The following is a 26,734-nucleotide window of genomic DNA, read 5'->3' as shown; positions in this document are numbered from 1 at the left end:
ATATCATTATTAAACACCATATTATTTTATTGTTAAATATCGTTGTATTATTTTATTGTTATATAGTGCTAATAAATACAATAAATACATAGTTTAAATCTATATTAAAATCTAATTACTCTAGAGATGTTTTCATTTCCGAAACTCCCAAATCTTACAAACTAAGAAAAAAGTTTCGAGCCCAAACGTCTGAAGCCTACAAAAAAGAAATGGAAAAAACGTTAAATAACGTTTTAAATTAAAAACGTAAGCTTCGCAATGAAATGAAAGTCGCGAAACTTACTCATCTCCAGTATCCGAACCCTAAAATCATGGGACCTACAAATAGAAGAATAAAACATTAATAAACGTTTATATTAAAAAAAAAACAAAAAAGAAACGGTAATTTTCGCAAAGAAACTTACCGTTTCTAATCTCAAGTACCCTGATCAATACCCTTTGGAACCTACAAAAAAGTTATAAAAAAAAGAAACGTAAGTAAACATTTCATTTAAAAACAAAAAAAAGGTAAGTTTCGTAACCTGTTTCAAAATCCTAACGCTTATATAATCGATACCTACAAAAAAAATAATAAACGAAACGTTAAAACCGTTTCTATTAATAAAAAACCAAATTATAAAGCTTCGCAAAGAAAAGTTGCGAAACTTACCAAAACCAAATGCCCGAAGCTCAATGAAACCTACAAAAAGAAACGTTAGAACGTTTCTTAATGTGATCTATTGTATATAGTATTTCGTACCAAAGAATTATTTTAAGATTATTAAGTTAATTACCAAAGAATTAGCCCTAACATAAATAAATATTCGCTTCAGGAGGAGGGTTATGTACACGTTTATAAACGGGTACGTGTACTTCACCATCAAGACGTGCAACGTCGCTATTATAATATAAAAAAATTTTAGGTCAAAATTAACAAATTTAAAAGATTTTCTAAGATAGTTAATTAAAACTTACAAGACAGCTTTATGTTTCCAGACAAAAGTAACAGCACGAAAGTCCATTAGTTTTCCCCTTTGATTAAGTAAATCACTACTTCTCATCGCTTCGCGAGTAACAACTTCATTACGTTCGAAATCACATATGCAGTTCCCACAATTCGTAGCAAGGTATTTTATTGATAATTTTAAAAAAAAATATTCTACAAATTATAAATCCAGTTCACAGTTCTCATATACCGCAAATTTAAAAGCCTGGCAATATTGTTATGACAAACTCTATCAAAAGCATTCACTAGTGGGATATGAAAATGAAATATAAAGGTAAGAGTGGATTAGAAGTACAGTCTGACCTCGATATAACGAACCCACGATATAACGAACTCTTGACTTACCGAACTTTTTTTTAAAAACCGGGTTCATATTATTTAAAAAAATCTCGATATACCGAATTTCATATAAACTCGATATAACGTATACCGAACTTTTATGATTTACCGTTTATAATAAAGCATATAAAAAAAATTCTTTATATACCGAACTTGATCACGTGGTTGAAATTTCACATAATTTATACTGTTAAATCTTAATTTCTGGCCAAAATTAATATTCTTTAATCACGTGATAACTTTATATACCGAACTGCTACTGTAAAACTTATGGAGTTCGGTACACAAAAAAAATTTACATACCGAACTTCTACTATATAACGAACTTTTGCCCTTGAACCGCGAGTTCGTTATATCGAGGTTTGACTGTAATTTTTTATTCTTATCTGCTAGAATAAAAAAAAAATTTACATCTTTGTTGCGAAACTTACCGGTTCATTTTCGAAGCACTGAGCCGAAACACTTGAACCTACAAAAAAAAGAAGAAACGTTAGATCTTAAAAAAAATAATAAAAAAAAAATTCAAAGTTTCGCAACGCGAAACTTACCATTTAAGATTTATCACTTCGAAGTTCCCAACTTGAACCTACAAAAAAAGAGAAACGTTAGAATAACGTTTCTTATAAAAAAAAAATAGAAAAAAATAAGTTTCGCAACGAAACTTACCGTTTGAAATCCACTGTTTCGAAGTTCTTCACTTGAATCTACAAAAAAAAAAAGAAAAGAATAACGTTTCTTATAAAAAAAAAAAAATAGAAAAAAATAAGTTTCGCTACCGTTCGAAATTTACTGTTTGAAGTTTCCCGCTTGAACCTACAAAAAAAGAGAGAGAAATTTTAGTATAACGTTTCTCAAAGAAAATTTTTTTAAGTTTCGCAACGCAACAAAAATGTTGCGAAACTTACCGTTTCAAAAGTCGTCATTCGAATTTCCCAAACTGAAAGAAATGCTTCAACCTACAATAAAAAGAAGAAACGTTAATATCTTACAATTAAAAAACATTCAAGTTTAACGACGTTTGCGAAACTTAACATTTTGTTTCGAAGCTCCGAGCCGTACCTACAAAAAAAAATAAGAAACGTGAAATAACGTCTCTTTATAAAAAAAAAAAATAAGGTTTCACAACGTTACATAACGTTGCGAAACTTACCATTTTCGAAATCTACCGTTCCGAAGTTACCAAGTTGAAAACGAACCTGCAAAAAAAAAGAAACGTTAGAATAAATAACATTTCTTATTAAAAAATAAATAAATAAATAAATAAATAAATTGTTTCGCAACGAAATGTTACGAAACTTACCGTTTCGTTTAAGGTTCCCAAGCCGAAACATGGAGTCTACACAAAAAAAAGAAACGTTAGTTAACGTTTCTTTGAAAACAAATTAAAAAACAAAGTTTCGAAGTTATAACTTCGAAACTTACCGATGTCTAATGCCAAAAAGGAACTGGAAAGGACCTACAAAAAAATAAAGAAACATTAATAAAAGTTTCTTAAAAAACAAGTTTCGAAGTTTATAACATACTAGAACTGGAACCTACAAAAGAGAAAAAGTGTTTTTTAATCGATCGTAAGATAATCACAGTTTTAGTAAGATAATCATTGTGAAAATCCAGCCTAAAAAAAATCAAAAAAATCGTCCAAAAGGAGCTGGCCTAAAAAAAAAAATTAAGTCTCTTGAAAAAATTTTCCTAAAGAAAAAAAAGAGAAAAACAATAATTGTTTAACTGTTAATATATAGTTTAATTTTATACAATAAAAAATTAATTGTTTAGCGCCATTACCGATCAAAAAAAATCATTATTTACGTTTTGTCAAGAAAAATTCCCATGAATTTTCCTTAATACTGCTTACATAATTCTCAGTGCAATAAATTTAATTAAGAACAATTATCAAATTGATTACATAATTATTTATAATATTCTCTATAACTAAAAAAATTTTAGTTCTAAAAATATATCTAAAAAATAATTATATATTTTCATTTGTTTTTCTCCCTATCTAAATCGTCCCCTGATTCCTCCTTTCCTTTTCTTTTCTTTAAATCTTTTTTTCGTTAAACCTCTTTCTTTTCTATCTCAGCAACTATCTCACATCTTTTTATCCATATTCTTGATCTTATTTATTCATAACAAAAACACCATAAATCCTCTATCACCGATTTATAATCTTTTCTTTTTGATATCTTGTTGAAATTGTTATTATATGCCTCTTAACAATTCTCACTCTAATAAAGTCAAAATTTATATCTCTTACAATTGCCGCCTCTTCTGATTTCTTTTCGTCTATCATCTTTGTTTCATACTCGTAAATGGACTCTTTAATCAAATCACTAACTTCTATTTCGTTCGCTTCAAACGTTTTTTATTGAAGCATTGAAATAAACGTTGCGAAACGTTCATGTCCAAATATGTTCCCAATCTTCATTACTTTTTTTACATCTCGGACATAATTCCTCAGGAATTCCATTTACTTCTCTTTTATAAAGAACTCCATACGTTGGTAATTCTTCATCATAACTACACTGCCAAAAGGAAAAATTATTACGATCAAATTCACTCCTAAAGTTATAATAAAATAAGTCCTCTAATTTGGTACTATTCAGGAGTTCATTTTTCCAAATAGCCTCTGTGCATTTCTTTCGCCACCCTCTATAGTCTCCTGTTATCAGATTTTATCCGTTTTTATATCTTTCTTATCATTTAATTTTTCCCTTATATCTTTTCCCCATTCGTTCAAAATTTTCATCTCCTTAGCGCTGTGTTCAACTATTTCCATCTCATTCTCAAATAAAAATTTTTCTATAAAAAGCAATTCTAAATAAAAATCATTATCAAGCCTTCGCCTATTACTTAAATTCATTAAGAAATCTTGTAATCATTTTAATACATTATTATTGATTCCTAAAATTACATCGCTATTATTCCCCAATAATAAAATTTCTATAATCAAACTTCTTATGAGAATTTTATATAAATTTTCATTTTTTTTGGCTTCGTAATTCACACTAAATCTTAATTCATTAATCGTTTCGTCTTCATTTTCTCTAATAACCCACATACAGTAACTAAATATTCAAAACCTTTCTTCCCATTGACCGCTACTTTACTTTTTAATTTTATACAATCTATTATTAACCAATATTCTTTACGTCTTTTATCATTTTTTTCTCTTTCTATAATCCCTATAAAAAAATTGGATACGTTTTTTATAAAGTTTTTATACGATTTTTTTTCCTTAGAAATAACGTATCATAATAGGATACGGAAAAATGCACAATTCCGTATCACTAAAAATATGGTTTGGATACGGAATTTGCACGGGATTTATATGGAATTTACATGATTTGATCACTGATTTTATCACGAAATTTATATGATTTCACTGAATTTACTATTTGTATTACAGTTTACTATAATTGTATTTACATAAATCTAATTTTACTTTATTAAATTAAATAAAAAATAAAAAATAAACAAAGTACAAATACATTATGAAAATTCCCTCCTTATTAAAACCACCTATTGCAACCAAAATTATCTATAAGTTCAGGTTCATTTGGAGTCAAACAACCTAAAAGAACAAAAAAAAAGATTGGAAACAAAACCCCCCCTCATATAGTATCTGCAATCGTCCAAGTCACCAAAGGTCAGCATTCCTACAAAAAAAGAAAGAGAACTCCAGAATGTCTGACCTACAAAAAAGAAAAGAATTATGAGGCGTCTAATGAAAAAGAAACCAAAACAACAAACCTACAAAAAAAGAAGACTCTGAAGCAACAAAACTGAAACAACCTACAAAAAGAAAAGAATCTGAACCCAACTTACAAAAAAACAAGAAAATTTGAACTGACCTAAAAAAAGAAAAAAATCCTGAATCATCCTACAAAAAGAAAAGGACTCCCAAACTGATCTACGAAAAAGAAAAAAGAAACTGAATATTCTCACAAAAAAAAATCTGCTGGCCTATGAAATTAAATATAAATAAAAAAGAAAGGGGAATAAAGAATAAACCAAAAAAAATACTTTTTTAAAAAGAGGGGTAACGAAGTTAGGAAAGTTAAAAAAAATTTTTTTTTAAAGGGAGGACGTCAAAGTTAGAAAAATAAAAAATTTTTATAAAGAGGAAATAGAAATAGAAAGAAGAAATTTTTTTAAAAAAAAAAGAAGAGTGGGAATAAAAGAAAAAATTTTTTTTCAAAGGAGAGTGACGAAAAAAAATTTTTTTAAAGTGAGGTACGAAAAAAAAAAATTATTTTTAAAAGGGGGTGACGAAGAAAGAAGAAAAATTTAGAAAAAATAACAAAAATAAGACAAGAGAAGGAGAAAGGAAAGGAAAGACAGAAAGGAAGATCGGAAGATCAAACTCATCAAAGTAAGGGTTTATATAAAAAACAAAAAACGTATCATAACAAAACAATAAACAATCATGTGATCTCGTGTTATGATACGGGATTTTTGTAAAATTATCTTCTAAAAATATTAAGTTTAAAAATTCCGTATACATTCCGCATGATTAATTTTTTCCGTATACATTTCTTATACATTAGTTTTTTTAAAAAATGTTCAAAAATGAATTGCTTATTAAATATACGGAATTTGTATACGGAATCTATAAAAACGTACAAAAAATGTATACAAAACGTATCCTTTCCGTATACATATTTCTTATAGGGAATACTATTTTTTAATATTTCTATAAATTCATTCTCCGCTTTTATTATGTTATCGATTAATTCTAACCTTTCGTTAAAAATTTTATCTCTTTTCTCTTCTTTATTATAACTTTTGACACAATTGTTTTTCAAAATTATATTTCTTAATGTCTCGTAAGGTTTTATATTTGAATCATCTATTCTTCTTTTAATCACCTTACTATCCTCTTTTCCTAAATATATCTATCAAACATTCACCTGTATTATTTTTCTTTCCAATATTCTTTTCGCCAACCTTCACATTTAATTAAAACAGGTGAATTATCCATGTTTGCTTCTCCATTCTTAATTATCAAATGTATTCCTATTCTCTTATACTTTTTACTTTGTGATTTCTTTTTATCTTCTCTTTATTTTTTTTTTATTTATTTGCAACATAAAATAATAGAATAATAAACGAATATAATTACATTTTTCGTGTGTGGATAAAGTATTTTAATGCTTTTTTTTATTTATTGAATTTGTTATAATGCTAAGTTAAATAAGAGGTAGAAACAGTTTTTTGTTGATTGTTTATGAGAACATATGGGGTTGGTGGTACTAAGTCTCTGGTATTCGTGAATGACATTAGGATCGATGGGAACTGGGTGCATCAAGTGTTATTCCCGTCGACATTGAAATAATGAGTATGTTTGTAAACATCAACTTCTATTATTGATCCTCTAACAGAGAATACAACTTGGATACACTGTTCAGGTAGGTTGGTAACTACTCCTATGGTACCGTTACATATACCGTACTTGATCAGAGAATTATTTAGGTACATCACGCAAGCCCCTGGTTGCAAACGAATGGATTGTTTTTGAATATGTGGAATATGTGGCGTGAATGTGAGGGGTCCCATCGGTCAGAATTTACAAAATCGGATGCTTGTGATAGTTACAGATAGATGTGTTGATTTCTTGGGCAGTTTCTTTAAATCTGACGATGTGGGTGGTGTTGATTGTGGGTGGAATGTGAATTCTGAACGGTGATGTTCTAATTTGTTCTATGTTCGTGAGGAGATATTATTTATTCGTACCTCTTCTAAAAGTTGGTAGAAATTCATATTGCCATTGACGTTGAGGAGTTTTTAAGAATAACGGATAAAATAGAGTCCAAATGGCAGCACGAAAGACAGGTTGACCGTTGACAGGGGAAGTTAAGTGAGATCATCTACTACGATTCATTGATGCCGCCAAAGGTGATGGAGTTGTTGTAAATTCTTATGAATGTGTTGGATATAAAATTTGCAGAGACCATTGAGATCTCGTTAATAATTATTGTGTCAACATTTTTTAGGCGAGTATTTAAATCTGTATTTGTGAGGCAATGTGTATAAAAGCCTCTTTGTGTCAATATGATGCATAATTCTGAGTGGATCATTTTTCCTCTGATGTTTTGTCTGTGGGTGCTAGTAAGAAAAAGTTTGAGTGTCTGTTGTTAAGCATGTTTATGATTAAATTTATGATGTAGGACTTCCCGTTCCTGCGGGTCCAGTTATGAAGAAGTACAGCCACTTGATGCCATCATTCCTGCCCATGTACGTGGTTATTGTGGAAAGTACGTGGTATTGATCTTGGGGTAGCTCAAGCATTGCGGTTTCAGGGAGTATGAGGAGAAGGAGTTTAAGGTTTTGCATTTGAGTCTTTATGATATGAGAGATAGCAGTAGGTAGTTCGTGACTCAATGATTGAAGTAACCTGTCCAGCATTTCTGTGAATTAAATGTATAATTCGTGATCATTGGGTAGTTATGATGGTGTTTTGTAGGTTGCTCAAAGAGCTGGAAAACAATGAGGGAACTTTTCACGGTATGTACCATTTGGTGAAATTTTGTATTCGGCTTTACTTCTTGTGGGTACATTTTTTAGCAGTTGTTGGTGAAATAAAGTTCACCATCCTCTATTTTAAGGAACTGATGCCTGACTATTATTTCTTTGGTGTGTTTTGTGATATAGTTGTGATTGCTGGAGGTTGATGGAATGATTGATTATTTTTCATAATACTAAAGGTAAGTTAGGTTTTCGAATTTTGGAAGGTGGGTACGAGACATGTATTTTGTAACGGTATCATCATAGTACAGGTTGTCATCATCATCGTCTAACATATAAATCGGTAATATTACACATGTTCGTGTGATAGGGGATTGGTACTTTGGTAGTTATAAATTTCACAGTTACGGAAGAATTACAGATTGTGTGTCCTAAGAGGAGGAACATGAGTTCTATGGATCTGAGCCTTAAGTTTTGCATATTTGGCCTAGGACAGCTGGTCCCTGGCACTTTTCGCTGCAAATGCGTATCTCGTTGGCTATAATTGCAGAGTACAGGTTCATTTAAGGGGTCCAGAATGGTTGAGTGTATCATGTTGTTATAGATCATTATTTTGATGGAGTTGATGGTCCAATAGCAGCTGTAGCAGTATATGCAGCTCCCCTATTCTGGAACTCCACACGATCAAAGAAATCGGTTATATCTCCAAATCCTGTGAGGTCTGATTTTTTGTATAGTTCTTTTTTTAACAATTGGAATATATGAACAAAATAATTAGTGTAATAAAACGGCCTATTGATAGGTAAGGTGTCATTGTTATTACTGATGGAAATAATATGTTATTGAGGTGGAGCCACCTGCTTTCTGTCATGCTTAATATTATAAATAGTGTAGATAGTCCCAGTTTTTAATCATTGTGTCTAGATAAAGTTCTTTTTGGTGAAAGTAGGTGTCACCTGTTGTATAAAGTTGGGATAGGGTTATCTTATTTTCGCCTATTATATTACGTGAATTATCTGTTATAAAAGCTAGGTTTGAGCAAATCTCTTGCAATAGGAAGGTGAGAGGAAGAGGTTAATTATGATTGTTTTAATAAGTGTTGGTGTTTTGATGGATTCTTAGTTTAAATAAGACCATGATGGCCAGTAGTGATGGAGTCTCCACCTTAGGATCTATATTCATTAATCATAATTTGATGTATTTGCCATAGGTTTCGTCATGAGCTTCGCTGACTGATGAGGATCAGGTCATTACATCATGGTAGTGTCCCTTCCCATCTGTGAATATCTGGGGATAGTAAGAGTTCCAGGTTGGGATCGTACATGGAAATTAGTGTGCGCAATATTTTGTTTCTTAAACAAAACCCGCCATCAGCCTGGTGTAATCCCTATAAAAAATTTTTTTTGGATGTATTCCGATTTTTATCTGGTTTATGTATTCCGAAAATTTTCCGATTTTTATTTTCCGATTTTACTACGGAAAGTGATCATTTTTCGGAATGATAATTACAGATTTTACCCGAAATTGCTCGGTAAATTTTATGAATGTAACCGGAATATTGTCAGATGTTTTACAATATATATTATCCGAAAGTACTCAGAAAAAAAATTTATTGAATATTACAGATTACAAGTACTTTTTATTTATATTTATATTTTCTAGATATTATCTGAAAGTACTTATCTATGAGTATATGAATAATAATATTCTATCTTTTTGCTTTCTTTGATTTTTGCGAGTAGCAATTTGGTTATTAGTTGTTTTTTTCTTTTGTTGAACTTGATCTCGTCATTATAGTTGAACTTTTATTGCCTCCTATATTTATTAAATTATAAATTGTAATATTATAAATATTATAAACACTAACAAAAAATAAATTTACCGGAATTTCTTGAATCCTTGTATTTGTGAAGTTACTAATTGAACATCAGCTCTTCTTTCAGTAAGAATTACATTTGAAGATGCTTCAATAATTGTTTAGAAGGAATTGATGCAGATTTCTCCTTAATAACTTCGGGTGAGGACAATTGGACATTAATATCAATACTTGATGATGATTTATCAGGAATTGGTGCTCGTGAATTTGGCCTTGTTTTCTTGAGTTTTAGATTAGGGGAGTGATATTTTTTCGTTTGGAAGGTGGATCAATACCTTGTAAATGAGCTTCTTTAACTTTTCTCTTGCGTTCAGTTTCAGCTATAAAATTTATATTAATATCAGATAAAATTGTACATAATAATAACGTATTACTAAATAATTACCCTAATTTCCAACGATATCTTCAGTCATTTTTTGCAAAACAAAGTCAATAGGAAATGTTGGAAAATTGGTTTTAAACTAAATAACAGTTTAGAAAGTTAGTTAGGTTTAAGAATATGGATGATATAAATATATAACTTACATTATTAATGACATTTTGAATTTTACCCAAAGTTTGTTTTGATGCATATTTTCCTTTTTCACAAATAGCACTTAGCTTCAGTTATCATGAAGACTTCTCAAAATGTAAAATTAATACTTGCCCGATAAGTCCAATATGTATCATATGATAAATAGAGAAAATCTTTCCAGTCCTCTTTTGGTCATTTCATTTTTCATTCTTCTTTGGTAATAGGATTTTGTATTAAACCACGTGGAAACTAACAATTACCGTATTATTAATATTACTAATATAATTTTATCACTAATCTTATATTTGAAACATTTTTTGTATTTAATTATAATGTCTGCTGTAGGAGTATTTGATGGTATAACAGTAGAAATAGGCGTTGGAGTTGGCGATCATCATATCATAGCAGCTTATTCTAAATTTGTTATAATATCTAAATAAAAGTAATATTATGGTAAATTCAGAATATTTAAAAATTTCAATAAATCTTTATCCTCGAACTACTACTCAAATAATATTGCTTACTGTTATAATTTTATATTTACCGTTAATATGTTAATTTTTTTATTTTTTTGAATATTTTATAAATATTATTGTAGTAGTAATATTAAAAAAAAAATAATAAGAATTAAGTTCTAAAAAGCAAAGATACGCTTTTATTTATACTTTTATACTTCAATGATCATTTATTGCGAGCTTATTTTTTCTATAGATTAAAACTAAACGCGTTTTTTAAACTTATATACATGTTTTTAAACGCGTCCACTTATATTGATAAACTTTTAATTTAACTAATTTATTAAGTGATCTACATGAAATTGTTTTCCGGAGTATTTTCAATTTAAATATAAAACTGGATTATTTTCGGAATATTTCTAGAAATTTTCATTTATGTTAAATTCCTAAAATTTGACTAAAACAACATTCGCAATATAATCAGAATATTTTCAGTAATATTCGGAACATTTTCAAAACATTCGGAAAAAAATCGGAGTGTGCTGAATAAAAATTTTTTATAGGGAATGAAAGTCTTAGCCATGGTTTTCGTCAGGAAAGTCGTGATTGGGTACGATTATTTCACATGATCTACATTAGTTTCTACATGTCTTGCCGTTGGAAAGGGACTGCTTGATCTTTGGAAGAAAAACTCTCTCCCCCTTTTTTCAAATTGTTAATGAGGCGCAGTAGAATTACTTTTATTATTACGAAATAAACGTTTTTTTTTTTATTTTATTTTCGCTAGCTATTACATTTTATTTTAACTTACAACAACTCGCGAATATACACAAGTCACTCCATATCTTTTAGTATATACATATGGTAAAAGTTTTACTTTTAATAGAATTATACAGTCAAGAGACAACGTTATATAAATACCCCCACTACGTAATATACAACCTAGCAGTTATATAAGAGTTTTTTCTTTTCCCTACTGTCGCCTAAATATACCATTTACCATTTACATTTACATTTACATAATTTTTACTATCCTTTATTATCATATACATTATACACTATACATATGTCTTCCGAAAAATTTTTTCCTTCGGATAAAAAATTATCGAAAACTCCCTTACAGGTGTCCCTGAAAAAATTTCACGTGATCAAACCAAATCGATCAGGTTTTAACAAGATATATGAAATACGCTGATCGAGGAGTTTCTTTTTTGAGCTCGCCGATCATGTTCCGATCACCAATAATATTCATTTAAAGATATACACAAATGATTATCAGATGAACACTAAACCTATTAGTTATAACAACACAAGTTCATTCCCGAATGACAAATACCAAATTAGTTGCATGCTTACACATTTTTTTTCCTTACAAAGAGTTATACCCCATCGTGTACAACTAAAATATTTTAATTTGATTCGCAACAAATTATTGGATAGAAAAAAAATTATTGAATCACGTGCTTCTTTGACGGCAAGACGCAACACGATGACGAAAACTTTTTTTAATTTTAGTTACAAAAGATATAGATTTTATTTTGGAATTTATATTCCTTGTTCATTTAATAATAAATCTAACAATCCTTATACACCTCCTTTATGTCAAATTCCTAGTCCTTTCATTATGTCAAACGATCGATGTGCTTGCATCAATCATCAAAAATCTTTAACTAAACACAATTTTTACAAGAATATTAAACCAAAAAATAATATACTTAATAGACAAACAAATGAAGATTTTATTAATGACAAATCTTTTCATGCTAATCTTTTATATCATAGATGGCTTTCTAGTCAGCCCAAACACCATTACTCAAAAAGAACGGGCATTTCTTATATTAGCTCTATCCATGCTCGGGATGCTAATTCAATCCTGAAATTAGGCAACAAACATATTTATAGAAAGGTTTTCTCCAACTTTCAATGAATTTTTAGTCCTAACCTTCGTACTGGACAAAAACAAGAAAAACGCTTTATTCGCGCTTGTCGACGTGTTCTTAATAAAGCAAAAGGAGATGATCACCAAGCCATTTTAGCAACTGCTAGAAAAAACAAGTTTATATTCTTAAAAAATCAATACGTCAAGTTCCCCATTCGACATTTAGTTTACAAGAAAGGTTTTACTGAACCAAATCCTGAGGATTATCCATTTTTGGTTCCATTTTACGCCAAATGACACCCTAACGAAAATAAAACTTGGAAAAATATTAATACCTTATCAAAACACCTAAATCAACCTAATACTCCTAGGATTATACCAAAACCTCCTGACACTACTGAACCATATAACCCTATTCCTAACATGTTTATCCCTGAAAAATATCGTGATATTATACCTAAAGATCCCATTTACATTGACGATCGCTTTATTACTCCAGGATCTCGTGAATGGTTTACATATATGTATAATTTGGAGAAATCTATCAGAGAACAAGAGATTCAAGACTTTAATGAAAGAGTACATCGTGAAGTGGAACAAGCGTTCAAGAGAACGCGTATAGAAAAACAAGCTTCAAGGGAGCAAGCGAAAGAAGAACGCAAATAAGAGGCGATATACCTTGGTACTAGTCTCAAACACTTGGATGCTCGTAAATCACAAGTGGAATTTTTAATGTACTCAACAGACGACTTTCACAAATACATTCCTGATTATTTGATGAAAAGAAAATCACGTATCGACGCTGGTCGATCACATGGATTTCTCGAAAGAGACCTAAAGAAATTTCTCAAAGATCACAAAATCAGACGAGAACATACTATTTTTGTCCCTTCATATAAACAATTGGTAGTCTCAGACGATACCACAACTTTAGAATCACGTCCTAACAAACGTAACATCAACGACAGAAGGAATTTATTTTCCTCACATATAGATACACCACAGAAACGATCCCGTCTAGTACCAAATAATGATTATGACTCTACAGAAGCGGGACTGTCAAATTCGAAATAGTTTATTTTATATTTAGATCTATCATTTAGAGTCAAATTATCCTTTTTCGAGTAGATTAATCTACAATTTTTTTACATTTTTTTATATACACATATATATATTTTGAACTTTACAAACAACTTAAAATAGTGTGAATCATTCCACCTCTTACAGTATTTACAGGTGGCGGCTTTGGCCAAAAGAAAAATACGGATCTTTAATTTTTATATTTCAGATTGACATGTTGCTTTTTATAGACTATACTACTCTAGAACTATTAATTTTCTATATATATAATTGTTTTATTTTTAGGTTCTCTAGCTACGGATGGGTCTTTAGGTTTTCTTTTTTTTCTTTTCCCCATTCGAAGTATTAGCGTAGTTCTAGTAGTTTGAATAGTATTGTTCGAAGGGTGAGGTCCTGTAGGGGATTAATTTCCAAAATTCTATACACGCCTATTTGTACCATCATGCAAACGATGTTTTACTCTTATTTTGTAATAGTTTTGGGAGTACTACTCTTTTAGTAATAAAATAAAATAAACTGCTTGATCTTTGATTTCATGATGTCATGTTGGTGAATGACCAAAGGTAAGGGTTAATTTGAGCTAACCATGATGCAGCTCGTTGTAGTGTTACATCATGTATTGAGTGATGGGTTATGTTATTAACACTGTTATATTGGGTTCTGAATAGAGAGCATGTGCTCAAATATTACGTGAATGGTTCATCATTCCAGCTAGACTTCTGTATGCAGAGTAGGGATTGCTGTTGGGAGTTCTTCATAGAGAACAATGTAAGTAGATCGGGGATAGATATTTCCTCTTGTGCAAGGGAACCTTGTGAAGGTTTTTTACAAGAATCGCAAACTGGGACTCTCAGTTCAGAGATATGATTAACGTTTGGGTTGAAAGATAATGTGATGTTTGGAAGGGGTAAGTAGTTGATGAGTTGTAAAATATACAACATGCTTTTTTGGGGTATAACAATTTTTTGCAATATACGCAGGTGATCCTAGGCCATTGAGAAAACTAATAATTCGAACTGCTTCTTTAGAAATTCTTCTAAATATTTCACTTTCTTTAAAAATATCACTGAATACTAGATTCATCTAATGTATCATGTAAGGAAGAAAAACTTTTACAGGATATTTTCATCATAATTAGGGATGCCAAAAGTTTGGTTATAACCGATTATAACCAGTTTTTATCGGTTCAGTTACGGTTCAGTTTCAGTCCAAGACCGACCGGTTAACCATCGGTTTTATATATAAAAAAACCGACAAAAAAACTGATCAGTTAATCATATATTCCAAAAGAAAAGAATGTTTATTATATTGAGAATACTATTAAAAATTATGATTTTGGTGTTTATTTATATATATAGTATCCTTATTTTTGAAATAATAAGAAAATTTTTTACATGTCGATCACGTGATTTTTCGTTCCGCTGAAAAAAATCGCAAAATTGACATTATTATCGTAAAAAAATTATAATTTTAAGGAATATTATCAAATAAAATTATAATTAACACTTTCTAACATTAGTTCATTCAATTTTGCAGTAATTTTGCGATCGGTTTTGCAATTCGGTTTTATCGGTCGGTTTTGCGGTCAGTTCAGTTTCAGCTGAAAACTGCGGGTTTAAAACCGAAACCGAACCGAACTGACCATTGGCATCCCTAATCATAATTGTTGTCTAAATAATTGTAACTATTAATATAACATATTATATTTAAATTGTGCAGACAATTACGTTGTAAATATATTATTTTCAGCAGCATATTCACATACATTTTTGTTTTCAGTTTCATTCATTAGAGTTTCAATATGTTTTATAACATTCTCAGTTCGTGATCATTCAAATTTAAATTAATGGTTGCCCTTTTGAAGTAACCTCCCAAATATTTTCTTGCTTTACGTTTATTCAGCCATTAAATGTGGCAGTTAATCTAATTTCATATGATTGTGCAATTTTAAGAATATTTTTCTGAATTTTTTTTTTTGGTTTTAAGCAATAGTTTTCCACCAAGTTTTTTTCAATCTGGAAGTTTAAGACCAGGAGCAATAAAATTAAATAATGCTTTGGTTTCCTTATTTTCAACAAATGAAAGAGAAGACCATTTGAAATACACATTTTAATCATAAATATAGGTGTATATTTAAATGACATGGGTCTTCTATAGAAGCTAGTTAGAGTTGATTGTTTACTAATTGAACTTGTTGAAGTTATACTAGAAATAGTTGAAGTGGAAGATCTATGACGTTTAAGGGGAGTATTTTCATTACCACTATCTTTTTGTTATAAGGCCACGCAAACTAATATTTTCGGTTCACTTCACCCGGCCGGGTCACTTTTTCAAAATTTGACCAAAAAATTTTTATATGTAAAATTTTTTTTCACGTGATTTCAAGTGATTTTATTGGTTAAATTTTATAGTACTTTAAAATCTGCTTCCCAGAAATTAGATGACAAACATGAAAATGATATATCATTAGAAAAATCCTTCATTTTTGTCTCTTTTTCAACTGGTAAACCTTCCCAATCTTTTAAAGTTACAGAGTTGTAACTTATTCGTACATGTATGATAGGAACAAACTGGAACGAAATAAACTAGTAAGTCACGTGACATATAATAAAAATTTTTTATTAATAAAAAATAAAACCCGGGTCCCCGGGTCAATTTTAAATTTTAATGTTACGTGAACCGAAAATATTAGTTTGCGTGGCCTAAAAAATAAATTAAGAAATTATTTTATATTAAATAATTATAATAAATTTATCAAAAAATATACCAGAATTATCTAATTTTCGTTTATCTTCAGGTACAGTTCGAGACAATATTTCTTCTACTTCATCAGTAATGTGTGCTTCTTTAAAGTTATTACAATTTGCTAAATGAGTACGGCACAAATTAGCTTTATTAGTTGTGTAACATCTAGGTATTAATGCTGTCACTTGAACTCCATTTTTTGAACTACAGAAATTCTGCTTTTGCGTTTAATTTATTGTTAGAGTTATCAACCAAAGTAAAATATTCCTAGAATTAGTGTGATTCTGACATTTTTTTAAAAAAAATTTGTGATGGTAAGAAGTTAAATCGATCCTAAAAATCGTAACAGATAATCTTAAACTCTATTTTGAATTTTTGATTGGTTAATTTATGAATTATGACAAATGACAAATGACTTAGGGTTATGTTATATATGATCGGCGGATGGCGGTACAAATCATATGACATATGATCGTACTTTATGACCAAATGAAAATATGAATGCTCATTATAACAGATAAATTATGTATTTATGTAAATACTATTAAGGCTTAATCTATTACGTTAATCCTGGTATGAGTGTATGAACTTGGAAAAATATTACTAAAATATATTTTGATTTTATTCATATTTCAAACTCTTTTCCTTAATTCTTTAAACACTATTTTACATAATTTTCTTACAAATTTTTTTTTTGACTATTTTTTTCTTATAATCTATTCTTTTTTTTCACTAGGTTTATATTTTGAATTAATTTATTTATAGAAAGTAAAGTCACTATCAAATGAATATCATATGTACGTACCATAAGTCATACATAAATTAACATGATAATTAGAACGAAAAAAAATAAAAAATAATTTTATTTTATTAGCAAAGGATTTAGTGGCAATCGTATCTTAAATAACATCATCAAAAATAAAAGATACATACAGAATGCCAACAAAGAAAATGTGTTGTTTTAATTAACGCTTCGTATTACATCAAGAAATCAAAATTTTGGAAAATTTTCAAACTACATCATAATTTCTTCACATGAATATTTTTTTCATGTGTAGTTAATTATTAACTCCTAATAACCTATAATTATAATATAAGACAGGCTTTGACATTACACAACTAATATATTCGTATGAATTTTCACCCCTGATATATTGAAATTACAAATAAATTTACATGAAAATGTATCATTTTAAATTTTAGCCCTTGCGAAAAACAGGCAGCAAACACAATTTTAAAAATCGAATTCTTAACTTTCCACTGTGATGTCATTACCTTTTTAGAAAGCAGAATAGATCAGAACAGATGATTATAAAACTTTAAAGGAAGAGTTTGTTTATTAGTCAAATCATGTCTTGATTGGAAGCATTAATCCACGTTCTTTTCCAAGTCACTCCAAGTGATGGTTATGATTATCAGCGTTAAATAGTCCATCTTCTGACCTTCGCAATTTATTTATATAAAAGAACTTGCCATCACTCTTAATTTACTTACCAAATATTACCTCTGTCAAAGCTTTTCCCATTAGTAAATTGAATTTCAGTCCATTTTTATAATGGGGATACAATTAATAACATAAATTTTGAATGATACGATAACAAAATTTCTATTATTTTCCCTGGAACTATTAGTACAAGGTGACCTACATTTAATATATTCCAACGTAGGCTTACTATATATATTACTTGAAATTTCATATTAAGCATGTATTTTAGTAAGATATATAGCAGAATATAAAGCGTAAATTTAATGTATAGTCAATGAGTTAACTTCAGTTGACAATATTAAAGACAATATATTTCTGAAAATTTATTATATTAATTAAAACTTGCTAATTCTCATAAATAATATTTTCTATAACAAAATTTATTGGGATGAGTATATAAAAAAAAGTATATAGAGATTTGATTAATTTGGGTATATGTTTAATTACAAAATTTATTCCATAAATCACTGTATATTTAAGGTTTGTCAATATTATTACTTCATGACCTTTGACTTTATAATCAATAATATTATGAAACAAATAATTGACTAAAAACTTTAAAATTCATAAAGACTTTTAATTCAGGATTATTCACATCAATGTGTCAACCTAAATCATGCTGCTTACAATGAAATATATTGCATGTTCGTCATTAATTACTGACAAATGCATGGTAGTAATATTGACTCATATTGACAAAAAAATATGTAATTTCATGAAATGATGTAATTCAATGCAATTATTAATATTAATATGTCATTCCAGCCTACAAATATATATATAACTAAGATACCCACCCATCTTTGCTTTCCACTTTATTCATTATTTATCCTGCAATTTGAATCTAATCAACATGAGCAACTATCCTGGTCAAAATAGTAAGTCCAATGAAAAGTACTTTAATTTGTAATATTTATTTTCAAAGATACTTGGTTATTAATCCAAATTCTATTTAGTTTTAATTGAATATTTAAAAGAACGAGGTAGTAAATCATCATATTGTGGATTTTTGAATTTTAGCAGTGAATTCATCACTGCTTCAATATCACCTACAGACACATGTAATAGTATTGATACTATTTGGGTTCGTCACTTTCTAAAGGAGGCAAATTCTTTGTTCAATCAGGATACTTATGTTGAAATAAGAAATAAGGTGTGTTATTTTTTATTTTGCAAAATTAGGGTAACTCCTTGTTAACTGCGTCTTGACTTAGGAGAATTACTGATCTGACATCTTGGTAACCAATCCATAGACCTCATTTTTGGGCACCCTAATTTTGTAGTTGATACAAGTCTGCTAATTCTGGAGGAGGAATTGGCTATGTACCTTCTTTTATCACTAAATAAATATTGATGCGCTGCTAATAATTTCTTTCTTATAATAGGTAAATGAAGAACACTTTCGTTGTATGAAGTTTTTGCAAAAATTTTGGCAAAGGATTATTAAAGAACATAAAAAAGAAAATTTGGCCACTGCTAATACATCTCACTTAAATTCGATATCTGATATAAAATCTGAAATTTCTCAACCAGATATTAGGGAATATAAAAAAGAAAACTTAGCCCCTTCTGTTACATCTCACTTAAATAAGATATCTGATATAAAATCATCTGAAATTTTTCAATCAGATAGGATTATTAAGGAACATAAAAAAGAAAACTTAGCCCCTGATGTTACATCTCACTTAAATAAGACATCTGATATAAAATTATCTGAAATTTCTCAATCAGATTCTATAAATGAAACTAAACAAAAGGGAAAGCTAAAAAGAGTAAGAGATGATGTTACTGATACAGAAAGTTTATCTAATGGTAAGTTATTATAATATTTATACTATTTCATATGCAATATATTATTAAATTATATTTAATGATTATCCATTAGAACACTGGAAGAGACAAAGCCAAATTTTAAAACAAAACAAGAATAATTTAGCATATATCCAAGTTGTTGATAATGCACTTCTTGTTGCTTCAGCATATGAAAGTCTTATTGCAGATAATATCATACCTTTTATTAAAATTCTAAAAACTTTTTTATTATCAAGATCACGAATGTCTCTATCATCAGCAAATGAACCTGTACTTCAAGCAATTGTAGAAAATCTTTTGCCATTAAAGTATTGCATTCCAGAACTTTCATTAGTAATTAATGGTAAAAAGCAAAAAGGTTCAGGTCGTTTTGGTTATTCAGATATTTTTATTTTAAGTAGTGAAGGAGATAATAATGTTATTTTAGAATTGAAATATATATCATTAGTTGGACTTATTAATAGTAATCAGAAAAATAATTTTGGTGCAAATGAACTTGAAAATCTAGATAAAATACTTGAAAAGGAAAATGAAGAATCTGTATTAAAAAGATCATATACATATTGGTCAAAGGAAGAAAAAAAAACAAAATTAACAACTATAGATGAAACATTAAATAAAGGGTTGAATCAATTAAATTCATATATGAAAACAATTTCAAAAGGAAAAGCTATAAACTATTCTAACTCAGGAGTATTTGATGAGCGAGTTAAAATAACAAAATCTAAATCTAATAAGTTAAGGGGATTTGTTATATTAGTAATTGGTTTTCGTCACATTTTATGGAAATCTGCTAATGAAGTAACAACTAACTATATATATAATAAGATTTAAAATATTTAGTTTAGCATATATTGCATTTTTAGTATTATAATAATATATTAATAGTCTAAATTTTGAAAATATTAAGTTAGATTATATTATATTCTTTAATTTTAACAAATTTTAATTCTTTATTTTCTTTTATTCTTTTTATTTTCTTTTATTTTTTACTTATTTTTACTTACTAATTCTTTATAGTTTATACTTATTTGTTACATTTATTATCAATTTACAGTATTAAATATCTTTTATTTTCTTTATTATTTATTTTATTCTTTTTATTTCTAACAAAATACTTTTAACTTTTTTATAAAATTCCTTGTTCTTTTGTTTTTATTTACTATTCTATTCTTTTATTTTTTATTCTTTTTTAACAATTTATAAATTTTTTTTCTTTATTTACATAATACTTTAAATTTATTATTACTATATTTTAAAATAATTTATTATTTAGTTATCAATATTCCTTAACAGTTTGAATTTAATCAATATGAGCAACTATTATGTTAACTTTTAATATTAATCTTTTAATCTATTATCTAGATACTTTACACACTGTAAAATTTTCTTTATTCCTCTCCTTTTTTTTATTTTTTACTATTTTATTCTTTTATTCCTTATTCTTAGCAATTTATTAAAATTTTTTCTTTATTTACTATTTTCAATTTATTATTACTATATTTTAAATAATTTATTATTTATCATATTTCTTATATTAAACTAATCAATATGAACAACTATCCTGGCAAAAATATTACTAGTCCAATGAAAATTACTTTAACTTTTAATATTTATTTTCAACTTGTGATATTTAGTTACTAACTAATCTTTTAATCTATTATTTAATTAAGATACTTTACACCCTGTAAAATTTTCTTTAACTATATTATTTACACAAATTTTTTCTCTAGCTTTTTCATTTCATAAAACTTTTTTATGACTATTTAAATTTTCATATAATAATCTTTTATCTTTGTATACAGGAGATAAAAAATATCTATAGTTAATTATTATACTATATATATAATATAATTACAAATTTTACATGTTAATTGCTTAGTACATGAGTGAACTATAGATTAATTGAAAACTTAATAATCTAAAATAAACATTTTGTATACTTTTAGAATATGTGATTTAGGGGCGGCACAGATCATTTTAAAGCATCAAAATTTATTTTCGTGGAGTTATTTAACTTAAAAAACTGAAAAGTTTGAAAAAATCACAAAAAAATCAATAATTGCTGGTAGTATTGTATGGCAGGTTTTGAAGTCACTAAATCAAATATAAAAAAACTTCCATATTTTCTCAATTAATTTTTTTTAAAGAATATATTAATACATATGCAAAAGTATATAAATTGGTTAAAAATTGAGCCATAGTTAGTGATTATTATTATATGCAAGCAGCAAGTATTAAATATTAATTGTTCATTTAAGGAAAGGTCATTGTAGTCAAACAAATTTGATACAGTTATAACATATTCCTTGTTTATTCTCAAGTCTCATTCTGTTATTTCTTTGAGAAAAAAGGATAGTGACATGAATGAAATTTTAAATATTGTAATCATTTGGTTAATATTAATTTTTTGGTAGTAATATTATTCAATTTATGAAAAAGAAAGTTAAAAATACAAATTAAAAAGGTATATATTAAATAATGTAATGAAATGCAATAGTACTTTTTTTTATATTAATTGTGACACTTTTGTGATTGTGACTATAAAGACTTTTGATTCAAGATTATTTACATCAATGTGTCAGCCTAAGTCATGCTGCCTACAATGAAATATATTGCATGTTTTTCATTAATTACTGACAAATGCTTGGTAATATTAACTCATATTAACAAAGAATATGTAATATAGTATTTAATTACATTATTTAATTACTTCATATTCACATTAATGTGTTAGTTTATCAAGTCATGCTACAATGAAATATATTGCATGTTCTTCATTAATTACTGCAAATGCATGGTAATATTGACTCATATTGACAAAAAAAATGTAACTTTATGTTTAAATGATGTAATTCAATGACAATTATTAACATTAATGTGTCATTCCTGCCTACAAATATATATATAACTAAGATAGGACCTATCTTTACTTTTTCACTTATCTTTCTTTATTCATTATTTATCCTACTCTCTCTTAGCAATTTGAATCTAGCAAAGATATTTAATTATTGACCAAATTCCAATTGACCAAATTCTATTTAGTCCTAAATAGAATAAAAAAAATGAAGTAGTAAATCATCATATTGTGGATTTTTGAATTTAAATAGTATTGATACTATTTGTTTTATCACTTTCTAAAGGAGGCAAAATCTCTGTTCAATTAGGTTATTTATGTTGAAATAAAAATAAGGTGTGTTATTTTTTATTTTGCAAAATTAGGGTAACTCCTGGTTGACTGCGTCTTGACTTAGGAGAATTACTGATCTGACATCTTGGTAACCAATCCATAGACCTCATTTTTGGGCACCCTAATTTTGTAGTTGATACAAGTCTGCTAATTCTGGAGGAGGAATTGGCTATGTACCTTCTTTTATCACTAAATAAATATTGATGCACTGCTAACAATTTCTTTCTTATAATAGGTAAATGAAAACCACTTTCTTTATATGAAGTTTTTGCAAACTTTTTGGCAAAGGATTATTAATGAATATAAAAAAGAAAATTTGGCCCCTGCTAATACATCTCATTTAAATAATACATCTAATATAAAATCATCTGAAATTTCTCACATCTATGCTTATCCTCTTTTTTGAATTTTTTATCTTGATTACTTTATGGGCGCAACTACTAAAAAAATTCAAATTTTCTTTTATATGCCAAAAATATTCTAAATGCTATAATTTGTTTAGATTTTATATTATTAACTCATTTTTTATTTTTTTTAGTAAAAGCACACATTAAAATAACAAAATCTAAACCTAATAAGTTAAAGGGATTTGTTATATTAGTAATTGGTTTTCATCACATTTTATGGAAATCTGCTAATGAAGTAACAACTAACTACATATATAATAAAATTTAAAATATTAGTTTAGCATATATTGCATTTTTAATATTATATTATATAATATGTATTATATATTAAAGGTCTATATTAATTTTTGAAAATATAATCTAGATTATATTATGTTCTTTAATTTTAATAAATTTTTATTTCATTTTATATTTTCTTACTATTCTAGTTCAGGAGTATTTGATGAGTATGTTAAAATAACAAAATCTAAACCTAATATAAAGTTAAAGGGATTTGTTATATTAGTAATTGGTTTTCATCACATTTTATGGAAATCTGCTAATGAAATAACAATTAACTATATATGTAGTAAAATTTAAAATATTTAGTTTGGTAATATTATATATTACAGTATGTAAAGCTCTGAATATATGGTTTGGAGCTTTAATTATATATTAATGGTTAAGTTTATTAAGTTTTGAAAACATTAATCTAGATTATATTATATTCTTTAATTTTAACAAATTTTAATTATTTTTTCTTTTATTTTTTTTCTTATTTTTACTTCTAATTCTTTATACTTTATTCCTTCTATTCTAATATTTTCTCTTTCTGTTATATTTATTAACAATTATTAAACCCATTCTTTAATCCTTTATTCTTTTTATTCTTTATTCTATTCTTTCTATTTCTTATTATTTCTTAATAAAATTTTTTATATTATAAATATCCTTGTCCTTTTTGTTTTTCATTATTCTATTACACATTATGATTTTTGCCTAAATTCTCTTTAACTACATAAGTCATTTCTTAAATTATCAAGTGGCATTTTCCCATTACAACCATATAATTTTTTAGTATTTGGATCTTGTGTTATTCCAAATAATGGGACAAGACCAGAACATAAGCATTAATTAGCACAAAAAATTACATATTAATAATATTATTATATGTCATTATTAAATATAATTACATACCTCGTTTAAAAATTCAAGTTATTACAAAAAAATATTATTTGAATTACCTTAAAAGATATAATGTCACAAAAGAAATGTAATATAATAAATGATTCAAACAATAATTTTAAAAATTACGTCTATCATTAATTTTATTTACAAGAATTGTATATAATTATTATATAATATTTGGAATGCTTCATGTGATTATATCTTATGTTTCAGAGTGTCATCATTATAAATTAAAACTATTGCGTCATAATTTATCATAATTATTAACCAAAAATGTATCAAATTAAAAAATATATAAATAGCTTTCCTTATACATTTTTTCTTTCTCACATTATTTTTTCTATTTTGTCAATTTTTTTTTATATAAGATTTTCTTAGTAACTTTCTTAAATCATGCCACCAAAAAAGAAAGAAATCGGTAAAGTGCTTTTATTAATTGTGAAGAAACTATTTTGTACTTACAAATATAGAAATATTTACTATCCAATAAATTTCTTTTTCACTAGATTTAAAAAATTTGGATCTTACCCATATTTACACCCCAGAAGAGATTGAACACATTAACAATCATCTTAAAACTCGTATTAACTTTGAAAATGGAAGGCTACTTCCTATTCCACAATCTCCAATTGCTAATGAGGCTGTTGTACATGAAATTTCTAGACAACTTGGTAACTGGAATGTTGAAACTGGTCAAAATGGTATTGTTACTACATCTCAAGGAGGTTATAATTTTAGTGTTAAAGGCCAGAGTAAGATTCGGGCACCACATATTGCTTTTATACCCGAAAATATTTATAACTCACTTAGTAAAACTCAGCTTTTGACTTTTTTTGGCCAACCTTTTACTCCCATATTTGTTACTGAGGTTGTAAATGTTTCAAAGGAAGCAATATTAAATGAAGTTGATATTAGATTCAAGAATGATTACTTTGCAACGGGTACTTCTGTAAAGTTGGGATGGTTAATTGATCCAAGGAATCACATGATCTGGACTTATGAAAAGGATGATGATGAAAATGTTACCCGTCAGAAACGTAAGTGGGAAGATTTAGATGGTGGTAATATTTTACCAGGTTTTACTTTGGACATAGAATTTGTTGAAAAAATTATCTCGCAGGTATGGTTTTATTTTTATTTTACTGTGTTAATAGATTTTTATCTTAGTTTCATTTTTGCACTTTTAGAAATATGATGAAGATGAATTATTAATTGAAGAAGTTAAAGAAAATGAAGATAAAGAAAGTGAGCATCAAACCAGCGAAAAAGATTTGGGTTTGATATGATTATACATTTAGTGAAAGACATTATAGATACAAATATTAAAAAAATTATGAAAATATTTTCTTTTTGAAGCAAGAAGTTTTATGTTTTGACTAAGTACTGTATATAGAATATTTGGATTAATAAATTGTAATCAACTGTAGGTGAATATTATTTTGTGCAGAGATATTTTATTATGTACGAATATCTTATGGCATAGTGCAATTTTACTCGGATATAAAGTATTTTGTAACTTATAATGTACAACTTTTTCAAAGTATTATTACATTTTACATAATATAGTACTAATAAATTGATATCACTTTTTAATGACTTTTAAATTTATTATCATGTGCTTTCGATGAAATATGTTTAGATTGTATCTTATTTATTTATTTTAATGATATTATTATTTATACATAGTTATAAAAAATTTATTGTAAATTGTCTATCATTTTCATAAATCATTTTATAGATATCACTTTTTTGGTGATTTTTTTTCGAAAAAATTCATTATTGATTTTTTTAATAAGGATAAAAAATATCGATTTTTGGAAATCATTATCACATTTTTTCGATCTGATCTCATGGATACGAATCAAAATACGATTAAACACAATTTTCTAGGATTTATCATCAAAGAAAAACTCAAATTCTTAACAAATTAATTTCTTATTTGATAATTTTTTTTTTAATAATAAACATTTATTTGCCATTTTTTTTTATTATTTATTTATTCATAGTTTTTTTCACAATAGACTTTTTTAAGCAAAAATTTGCGTTAATATAGTAATAGCATAATAAATTTTTTTATTTGATACCTTTTTTTTATAAGATAATTTTATTTGATATTAAATTAATTTGCAATAATGGAAATTTTTATTATCATAACAACTTGGAAAAGTTAAGTCTATAACAACTAAGGGTCTGCAGTATGCATGTTTAAATTGTTGAATGTATTGAATTTCAGGGATTATTCAAAAAAGGAAGGAGTAGTGAATTTTGTGGAAGAAGGTTTTGAGGGGATAACCAAAATTTATAATATCGTCTCCAGAGATAGTCCTCATAATA

At 27.3% G+C, this 26,734-nt stretch overlaps 6 protein-coding genes across 6 annotated transcripts; 4 read left to right on the top strand and 2 right to left on the bottom strand.

Annotated features, from left to right (window-relative positions):
* Window positions 1–415: 415 nt before the first annotated feature.
* OCT59_024472 (uncharacterized protein) lies at window positions 416–1,358 on the bottom strand (the record flags this gene model as incomplete). The annotated part of the gene is made up of 7 exons (XM_066135458.1): window positions 416–445; window positions 522–556; window positions 650–679; window positions 792–877; window positions 955–1,011; window positions 1,176–1,230; window positions 1,331–1,358. 7 exons carry the CDS (start codon window positions 1,356–1,358, stop codon window positions 416–418), a joined length of 321 nt encoding a protein of 106 aa, XP_065991477.1.
* A 401-nt stretch (window positions 1,359–1,759) lies between these two features.
* OCT59_024471 (uncharacterized protein) lies at window positions 1,760–2,477 on the bottom strand (the record flags this gene model as incomplete). Its single annotated transcript, XM_066135456.1, has 7 exons — window positions 1,760–1,793; window positions 1,873–1,910; window positions 1,991–2,021; window positions 2,115–2,137; window positions 2,230–2,280; window positions 2,357–2,383; window positions 2,475–2,477. The coding sequence occupies 7 exons, from the start codon at window positions 2,475–2,477 to the stop codon at window positions 1,760–1,762; spliced, it is 207 nt and encodes a 68-aa protein (XP_065991476.1).
* A 10,459-nt stretch (window positions 2,478–12,936) lies between these two features.
* OCT59_024470 (uncharacterized protein) lies at window positions 12,937–13,179 on the top strand (the record flags this gene model as incomplete). The annotated part of the gene is made up of 1 exon (XM_025330259.2): window positions 12,937–13,179. One exon carries the CDS (start codon window positions 12,937–12,939, stop codon window positions 13,177–13,179), a length of 243 nt encoding a protein of 80 aa, XP_025181142.2.
* A 66-nt stretch (window positions 13,180–13,245) lies between these two features.
* OCT59_024469 (uncharacterized protein) lies at window positions 13,246–13,587 on the top strand (the record flags this gene model as incomplete). The annotated part of the gene is made up of 1 exon (XM_066135455.1): window positions 13,246–13,587. The coding sequence occupies one exon, from the start codon at window positions 13,246–13,248 to the stop codon at window positions 13,585–13,587; it is 342 nt and encodes a 113-aa protein (XP_065991475.1).
* Window positions 13,588–18,677: 5,090 nt separating this feature from the next.
* OCT59_024468 (uncharacterized protein) lies at window positions 18,678–20,470 on the top strand (the record flags this gene model as incomplete). Its single annotated transcript, XM_066135454.1, has 4 exons — window positions 18,678–18,702; window positions 18,781–18,977; window positions 19,210–19,636; window positions 19,710–20,470. 4 exons carry the CDS (start codon window positions 18,678–18,680, stop codon window positions 20,468–20,470), a joined length of 1,410 nt encoding a protein of 469 aa, XP_065991474.1.
* A 4,323-nt stretch (window positions 20,471–24,793) lies between these two features.
* On the top strand, window positions 24,794–25,686 carry OCT59_024467 (uncharacterized protein; the record flags this gene model as incomplete). The annotated part of the gene is made up of 3 exons (XM_025316170.2): window positions 24,794–24,818; window positions 24,907–25,520; window positions 25,588–25,686. The coding sequence occupies 3 exons, from the start codon at window positions 24,794–24,796 to the stop codon at window positions 25,684–25,686; spliced, it is 738 nt and encodes a 245-aa protein (XP_025181140.2).
* Window positions 25,687–26,734: the final 1,048 nt, after the last annotated feature.

The sequence above is a fragment of the Rhizophagus irregularis genome, chromosome 4 (assembly GCF_026210795.1).
Source record: "Rhizophagus irregularis chromosome 4, complete sequence".
Taxonomy (NCBI): Eukaryota; Fungi; Glomeromycota; class Glomeromycetes; order Glomerales; family Glomeraceae; genus Rhizophagus; species Rhizophagus irregularis.
Note: the sequence above shows the minus strand (reverse complement) of the source record. Positions and strands in the feature narration are given on the sequence as shown.